The sequence below is a fragment of the Cannabis sativa genome, chromosome 8, assembly GCF_029168945.1.
Source record: "Cannabis sativa cultivar Pink pepper isolate KNU-18-1 chromosome 8, ASM2916894v1, whole genome shotgun sequence".
In the NCBI taxonomy this organism is placed as follows: domain Eukaryota; kingdom Viridiplantae; phylum Streptophyta; class Magnoliopsida; order Rosales; family Cannabaceae; genus Cannabis; species Cannabis sativa.
This window is the reverse complement of record NC_083608.1, coordinates 42,006,013-42,014,913: the sequence shown is the minus strand read 5'-3', so window position 1 is coordinate 42,014,913 and position 8,901 is coordinate 42,006,013. Positions and strand designations below refer to the sequence as shown.

At 36.4% G+C, this 8,901-nt stretch overlaps 1 protein-coding gene across 1 annotated transcript; it reads left to right on the top strand.

The window, feature by feature from the left end:
• The first annotated feature begins 695 nt into the window (after positions 1-695).
• LOC133030627 (uncharacterized) lies at positions 696-6,550 on the top strand. Its single transcript, XM_061103430.1, has 3 exons — positions 696-1,005; positions 3,233-5,203; positions 5,976-6,550. Exons 1-3 carry the CDS (start codon positions 696-698, stop codon positions 6,548-6,550), a joined length of 2,856 nt encoding a protein of 951 aa, XP_060959413.1.
• Positions 6,551-8,901: the final 2,351 nt, after the last annotated feature.

The window sequence follows — 8,901 nt, the reverse complement described above, 5'->3', positions numbered from 1 at the left end:
TTAAAAACCGCCTCTAAAGGGGGTTTTTGTAGTAGTGAATGTAATAGTATTCGTAATAATAATAGAATAAAAATGATAAGGAAAAAATTTGTATGTTTTAAAACTATAAATTAAACAAATAATCAAATTATCATTATTTATTCTTATCAAGTGTCAAAGTATTTATATAAATAAAAATAGAATTAAATATACTTTCTTTATTAAATAGGTAATCTTTATAAAATGGTTAAGAAATTCTCATATAATTTTTTAAGGTAAATAGTGGTATAATTACCTAAAGTTTTAAGTTTATAAGTGGCATAATCCTAATGTTTATTTTTAGCGGCATAAGTACCCAATGTTAATAAAACTGTAATTTTTCTCTAATTTCGTCAGTACAAGCTCTATTATTTTCTTAAACAGGCTACACATAAGGTACAGATTCTTGATCATTAGGTCTAAACAGAATCATGTAGTATCAGTTACTTCTAAATGTTCTTTTAATAAATTCAAAACGGAGTCTGTACTGATAAAATTGGAAGAAAATTACAGTTTTACAAACATTGGGTACTTATGCCGCTAAAAATAAACATTGGGTTTATAACACTTACAAACTTAAAATTTTGGGTACTTATGCCGCTATTTACCCAAACAAAAGTGGTTCTCCTATCCAACGTGGTGGCTATTCTAACCCTGGACGTGGCCAAAATCACCAAATGAATCAAAAAGCTCAGTGTCAATTATGCCACAAATTTGGTCATTTGGTTAAGCAATGTTTCTATCGTTTTGATAAATCATTTACTAGCCCTGAGTCTTTTGTCAATTTCCCTGCCACTGCTCACATTACTGAGAGGCCTACAATGTATGCCACACCAAAAACTGTCCATGATGACAATTGGTACCCTAACTCGGGTGCCACTCACCATCTCACACAAGATTTTACTAATCATGGAGCCAGCATATCTTATGCAGGTAATGAACAAGTTCTTGTTGGTAATGGTGCTGGCTTGAATATTAAAAGTGTTGGTAAGTCTTTTATCTACTCTCCTTTCTCATCTCAAACATTGTCTCTTAATAGTCTATTACATGTCCCTTCCATAACAAAAAATATGCTTAGTGTATCTAAGTTTGCTCAAGATAACAATGTGGTTTTTGAGTTTCACCCCTTTTCTTGTTGTGTCAAGGATCGTGCTACCTAGAGAATTTTGTTGGTTGGGAATCTTGAGAATGGACTGTACAAATTCGATTCTACTTAGTTGAGTATTCTCTCCCCTTCAATTGTTCATGATAAAGCATCTCAACCTATCCCTCAGTGCCATAGTCATCATCTTTTCAATTCCAATTTTGATTTTTCTTTGTGGCACAGTAGGCTTGGCCACCCTGCTACCAAAATTGTAAAAATGGCCTTGTCAAAATGTAATATACCGTTGTCTAATAATTTTTTTTATGTGTGCCAATCTTGCTGTCTTGGAAAATCTCACAAATTGTCATTTTCTCACTCCAATACTACTTATACTAAACCATTACAGCTACTCCATTCAGATCTATAGGGATCTGCACCCATTAATTCATTCAATGGTTATAGATATTATATTAGCTTTGTAGATGCATATTCAAGATATACCTGACTTTATCTTCTTAGAACTCGTGATGAGGCTTTGCCTACATTCACAAAATTTAAGGCTCAAGTTGAATTACAATTGGGTTTTAAGATCAAAACACTTCAGTCAGATTAGGGGGTGAGTTTAGAGCTTTTACTAATCTTCTTGAGAGTTCAGCCATAGTGCATAGACTTGCATGTCCTCACACTCATGTTATTTTCTTCATTAATCAATGAATATAAAGCACTCTTTCTTTCAATCTCTCTCTCTCTCTATTCTTGTCTTAAACCTTAGAGGGGTTTTATCTATTATTTTGTTAATGTTTAAGTCTTTGCAAGAATTTTGTTTTCCTAGATGTTTGTTTTGTTTCTCACTTTGTAAACTGTGTTGTGAATGCGCTGGCCAGTTGGGCCCATTGTGCTAAGGGTAAGTCTGAGGGATGCTTAAGGGAAGTGGCCCCGTTATGGCTACTAGTTTGTTTTAGTTTTGTGTTTGGCAATAAAATTAGTTACTTATAAAAAAAAAACAATAAGGAAGGAATACTACTAAATAAAGTGTGGGTAACTCAATTATACATTATAAAAAATAGGAGTGTTTATTGGATCACATCTAATATTTTTACGTTTATACAGATCTGATCCAATTATATATTGGATGATAGATTTTATCATCCAATCCGATCTGTTAGAACTATTATTTTCTGTAGTGACAAATTATGTTCAGTAGTATTCCAGTTGCGTCTGGGACTCGTAGTGTTTTGTCTGGGGTTCGTACTGTTAGTGTTAGTCCACGTCAGCAAATATATTTTAGGTTTTAATTGTTCAGATGGTAACAGCTGTCTATTTCGGGTTTCTTAGTTTAGCTGGGTATAAATACGATTTCTGGGTATTTTGTTGACGAACTTTTTGATCGGAGATTTGGGGATTACGTTCGTTTCTTTTCGTCTTGTTTCTTCTGTGTGTTTCATGGCAGGTCAGATCTTGGAGCTTGAGGATGTTCATCAATGGCGGAATGATCTGAATCTGGAATTGCTGAGTTCAAACTGAAGGGAGTTCAGTGTCATCTTCATCATCAGATCTGAAGGGATTTCAGGTTGAAGACATGTTGAAGAAGAGCTCAGTTGCAGCACAAGGGATTGTGCATTAACAATCAACATTCTTGATTGTTGTTGGTAATTCATTACTAATTGCTGTTAAGGTTGTATTTGATTCCTTTAGAGAGAATTGGAAATTGTAATATGAACCTTTGAGAATTAGTGGATGAATTTACCCTGGTTCGGGGAACCCAAGCACTAGTCGGCTGAGATGTGTTCTCAGTGCAGATGAAGCTTGTAAAATTCTGGTGTTGAATCTTTGATTTTGTTCTTTGTATATTCAAGCTTAAATCAAGATAAAATCAATCTAAATATGAAAAAGATAGGTTAGACAAGAACTTGGGCTTACATTTGGTATCAGAGCCAGCTATTTCTGTTAGAAATATTGATCCTTAGGGTTCTTGCAAGATTCGTTATTCTGAAATTTATTGTTGCTGCAATTCTTGATTTTTCTGCATTTTTTCTTTCTGCAACACCCAGTTGGAACTAACCCCCTCCAGACACGACTCTGGGAGTATACTGCTCTCTATCTTTGTTTTGTTTTTCCTTGTTAGTACAGGAATGGAGATGTTCAGAGAAGGAGGGTCCACATCACGACCCCCAATGCTGGAAGGTGCTAATTACCCATACTGGAAAACCAAAATGCGAGCATTCTTGAGGGCAGTGAATGAAAGAGTTTGGATGGCCATAGAAGATGGATGGACATGCCCAACGATGATGGATAACGGTGTCACCAAACCAAAACCTACGAGCTTGTGGACTCCAGATGAGATGGAGAGGGCCAATTTTAATTCGAAGGCCATGCATGCTTTGTTCAATGCAGTGTCCACAAATCAATTGAAGGTCATTGCAAACTGTGAGATGGCCAAAGAGGCTTGGGAAAAACTACGAATTAAAAATGAAGGAACGGATGCTGTAAAGAAATCCCGTCTTCGTGCTTTGGCAAAAGCGTTTGAAGATTTATCAATGGAGGAAGAAGAAACAGTGGCTGAGTTCCATGATAAATTGTGTGACATATCAAATGAATCTTATGCTTTGGGAAAGACTTATTCTAATGCAAAGCTGGTTCGTAAAGTCCTTGGAGTTCTACCTAGGAGATTTATGTCTAAAGTAACCTCCATTGAAGAAATGAGAAACGTGGAGGAACTGGATCTTGATGAACTGATTGGATCCTTGCAGAATTATGAAATGTCATTAACAAGGTGGAAGAAAGAAAAAAAGAAGATGGATGTGAACAAAGAAAAAGGGGACAACAATATTGCGTTCATTCACAAAGAAAAAAATAAGTCTATCCCAGATTTGTCTGCTGGTTTCTCAGATGAAGTTGTAGATTTGCTGACCAAGAACTATGCAAAATTCTTGAAAAAGAAGTACAAGAAACAGTGTTCTGAAGGTAAGGAAAATGCTTCCAAAAGAAATCCTCTTGGGAACTTCTGCCATGGTCAGCAACCCAGTGACAATAAGAGCATGGGCATTCAGTGTAGAGAATGTGATGGGTTCGGACACATTCAGGCCGAGTGTGCTAACACTCTCAAAAAGAAGAAAGCCCTTGTTGCCACCTGGAGCGATAGTGACGAAGAAAAAGACTCTATTGCAAGCAAAAGTTCTAATGAGGATAAACAGGTAGTGGCTTTCATGGCTCAAAGTCATCAGTCTGCTGAATCTGAGGATGATGGAGTCTCCACTGTGTCTGAAGTCAACAGTAATGGAAGACAAAATGCATATGAAGAGATGTTTGCTCAATGGGAATATATGACCAAGCAGATTAGAGGTCTGAATAGTGCCAAGGAGCAGGTAGAGTCTGAAAAAGTCAAGCTGGAGGACACTGCTAAGAATCTCAACCAACTTCTTGATGAGAAGGACAATGAGATCTACAAAATTTCAGCTGAACTCTTAAGAGCTAAACTGGCTTTAGAGTTTATCCCTCCAGGAACGGCTGCCATCAATCAAACTCTTCAACTTCAAAAACCTTATGGTGATCGAACCTCTATTGGATACAAGATGTTGTATAAGCAAGGAGGTAACTTGGGGGTAGAAGAGTCCATTACACCAGTGATCAACCTAGACAAAAAGGATGACAAGCAATCATCATTTCCCTCGACACCTCAGTCCTCAAACCCCACTGGAAAATTCCATGTTCCATCTGGACCTACCAAGGTGAAGTTAGAAGGAAGAAGAATTGCCCCGGAGAATATATCTCAGATGGAGAGATTCATCCCAGTGTGTCACTTCTGTAACAGGAGGGGTCATATTCGACCCAGATGCTATAAGCTGCAGAACTACTTGAAAGCTATGATCAATCGACCTATGAGTTTTCAAAAACCCAATAAAACTCGAAAGGAAGGATCTCAATGTGAGTGGAGATTGAGGGCTGATTGTGAATCGAATGTTGGGTTGGTAGCTCAAGTTTCACTGTCTGCATTTCTGGAAGGACAGTGGTACTTGGATAGTGGTTGCTCTCGACACATGACTGGCAACAAGAAATTGTTAGTCAATTACAAAGAAGCAAAGGAGGGAGTTGTCACTTTTGGTGATGGAAATAAGGGCCATATTATTGGAGGGAAATTTGATTTTTTATGCTTACATATTCTTGAAATTTTTCCTTTAAACTCATAATATTTGATATTTGTGGGATATGACACATTTTATAATATTCCTAAAATACCCCCATTTACATTACTCTCTCTCTTTTCTTCTCTCTTTCACTACACTGTAGACCATCGGGCCCCATCGGGCCCACTATCGGGCCAACCATCGGGCCCACTATCGGGCCCACCATCGGGCCCATCGTGCCCATCGGACCCATCGGGCCATATTAAATTCTATTTTTTTACACACGCAATCGGGCTCCATCGGGCCAACCATCGGGCCCATCGGACCCATCGAGCCATATCAAATTCTATTTTTTTTTACACATGCATCGGGCCCACCATCGGGCCCACTATCGGGCCTTTGTCTTCCTCAATTTTTTGTGTTACCATCGGACCGGCATCGGCCTGCATCGGGCTGCATCGGGCTTGACGAAATCAAACCCCAAATCCAGATTTTGCCCAAATCACATCCGACGAAAAAAAAAAAAAAAAAAAAAAAAAAAAAAAAGAGGGTTGGTGAGATGGTGAGATGGTGAGAGAACAACCGAGAGAGATAGAGGAAGAGAGAGAGTTGAGGTTTGAAAATGAGAGGGGTATTTTTGGGTTTATTGTAAAGTGGTCATATTTTTTAAATTTTAAAATGTATTAGATTAGGAAAAAAATTTTAAGGTATTTCATGCATATTTTTTCAAATTTCCCTTATTGGAAAAGGAGACTTGGTGATGAGTAGAGCTGCACCTCTTACTGAAGTACTGTATGTGAAAGGACTCAAGGCAAATCTGATAAGCATCGGTCAACTTTGTGATGCAAATTACACTGTAAGTTTTTCTAAAACTCATTGTTTAGTTTCATTTGATGGGTGCTCAGTCTTAACAGGGAAGAGATCTAGTGATGGTAGTTATTTGTTGGACAATGTTGTCCTGTGTAATAGTGCATCATTGGATAAATCAGGTATTGGAGACTTTACTGCTATTCCAAAAGTTTTAACCAAAAGAAATAAGAGTGTTAAATCATCACCTCGTCTTTCAAGAGCTCATTCACTATTATTAATGCTATGGTATGGTCTTCTACACCTTGTACTGTTGAATCTTGGGTTTAAACAAAGAAATGATGATGTTTTTGTCCTAGTGTATGCTGGTTTTGATCATGTTGTACATCGTACTCCCTTGCTTCAGAAGAAATATGATACACACATGATATGTTGTCTAGTGTTCCTCATTGCTTGTTTATGTGTCTTCATGTGTGATAATGAAAGTTCCACAAACATTTCTCAAAATGCACGTTGACTCAAAATATATAGATAACGGACATCATTTTTTTAGAATTGGTTGAGTAAAAATACATTGGATAATCACATATTATTCTTGATGCTCTCTTGGATTTTTGTTTAATAAAGCCTTGAATTCTCATATTAATGTGTGCAACTTGGGAAGTTTTTTTTTTTATGTGTTCTATCTGATTAATTCGTTGTGGTATATGATCATTATCTTTCTCTGTTTGTTCAGCTAAGCCTTGATTGCTATCATTTTTTTTTCTATGAGGCACTTCATGTCCCATCTACAGGTTCTCCAGTTCTATCGAGGAAGCTCTAAATAGGTGAATTTTTCAGGATCTTTTGAACCTTTATTTTTCCCAGCTAAAAAGGCTACCTCTTTTAGATGCAATGGGAAGAGCTTTCTTTAGTCCATTTACTAATAAGTAGTATGCTCCTTCTATATTAGTATTTCTGATTAAAAGAGGACGGCTACATCTCTGAGGGAGAGTGAAAGCCGTAGCTGGTTGCAAAAGAAAGAGCCGGAGTGTCTAAAGATAAAAAAAAAAAATGGGCAGCTTAATAAAATTTTTGAGAGAGTGAGCCAATGTTCTCACATGAGGTCACTTGCACACACTGAAGAAAAATCTTGGTTCAAAATCCTGTAAAAAATTCCTCGTTTATTGTCTTTCTCAAGTGTGTGTGAATATGTGGATTGGTAGAAGTTGTCTCATCTTTTTATTAAGTATGGCTCATTGTGAAGTTGAATGAATTTGTTCTTTGCTCAAATGATCATTGCTCACTTGTTAATTGATTAGGCCACTCATTGTGTTTCCTCTTTACAAGTTGAACATGTTAATTCTTGAGATATATCATTTGGCATGTTTTTGATTGAAATAAAAATAAATCTCATATGTAGCATCATTCGTAATATTGTGGTGATCTGATTGTTTTGCTTAGTCAATCTCTCATTTTTTTTATATCTAATATCCATATGTTTTAGGTCATGTTGTGAGATGGTTTGTCTTTCTTCTTTAATGTTGTAATAGATACTTTGGAATTTCTTTGCAATGAGGAGTCTATGTTGCATTTTCTGTTGCCATTCAGGGGGAGCTCTTCGATAAACTTCTTATTTTCTTAGGGGGACAATTTGACATGGATTATGCTCAATGAAGGGGGAGAAATACTTATCATTTGTGTGTAAAGTGGTAGTGGTGCATTTGTTGTTTGGTTGTTTAAAGTGTTTGCTTTTCTGTTTGTTTAGACTCTGTTATATTTTAATGGTTGCTTTGTTTCGCACTGGTATTGTTGTCATTGACCATAATTTGTCAAGGGGGAGATTGTTAGAACTATTATTTTCTGTAGTGACAAATTATGTTCAGTAGTATTCCAGTTGCGTCTGGGACTCGTAGTGTTTTGTCTGGGGTTCGTACTGTTAGTGTTAGTCCACGTCAGCAAAGATATTTTAGGTTTTAATTGTTCAGATGGTAACAGCTGTCTATTTCGGGTTTCTTGGTTTAGCTGGGTATAAATACGATTTCTGGGTATTTTGTTGACGAACTTTTTGATCGGAGATTTGGGGATTACGTTCGTTTCTTTTCGTCTTGTTTCTTCTGTATGTTTCATGGCAGGTCAGATCTTGGAGCTTGAGGATGTTCATCAATGGCGGAATGATCTGAATCTGGAATTGCTGAGTTCAAACTGAAGGGAGTTCAGTGTCATGTTCATCATCAGATCTGAAGGGATTTCAGGTTGAAGACATGTTGAAGAAGAGCTCAGTTGCAGCACAAGGGATTGTGCATTAACAATCAGTGTTCTTGATTGTTGTTGGTAATTCATTACTAATTGCTGTTAAGGTTGTATTTGATTCCTTTAGAGAGAATTGGAAATTGTAATATGAACCTTTGAGAATTAGTGGATGAATTTACCCTGGTTCGGGGAACCCAAGCACTAGTCGGCTGAGATGTGTTCTCAGTGCAGATGAAGCTTGTAAAATTCTGGTGTTGAATCTTTGATTTTGTTCTTTGTATATTCAAGCTTAAATCAAGATAAAATCAATCTAAATATGAAAAAGATAGGTTAGACAAGAACTTGGGCTTACACGATCCAATTAATTTTAGTCATCTAATCGATCCAATATCCTATGAATGTTGGATTGGATCGGTTCTATCTATTGAATGTATTTCATGTATATCTATTGATTTAATTTGGCCTTATCCAATATTTTAAATTTAGTATTTATTGGATCAGATCGGATCCATTTAATATTGTAGATTCATTATTTATTGGATTGAATTAGATATATCCAATCCAAAAAAAAATTAATGTTAATTTTCATATATACATACATTTTTTTTTTACGTATAATAACATAAAATCTAATTA

Bases quoted from the DNA above. Each gene is read 5' to 3' on its own strand.
- LOC133030627 (XM_061103430.1), top strand. From the start codon at position 696: ATGAATCAAAAAGCTCAGTGTCAATTATGCCACAAATTTGGTCATTTG. The intron at 1,006-3,232 runs GTAAGTCTTTTA...TTGTTAGTACAG, and splicing joins CTTGAATATTAAAAGTGTTG to GAATGGAGATGTTCAGAGAA. The intron at 5,204-5,975 runs GTGATGGAAATA...TTATTGGAAAAG, and splicing joins GGAGGGAGTTGTCACTTTTG to GAGACTTGGTGATGAGTAGA.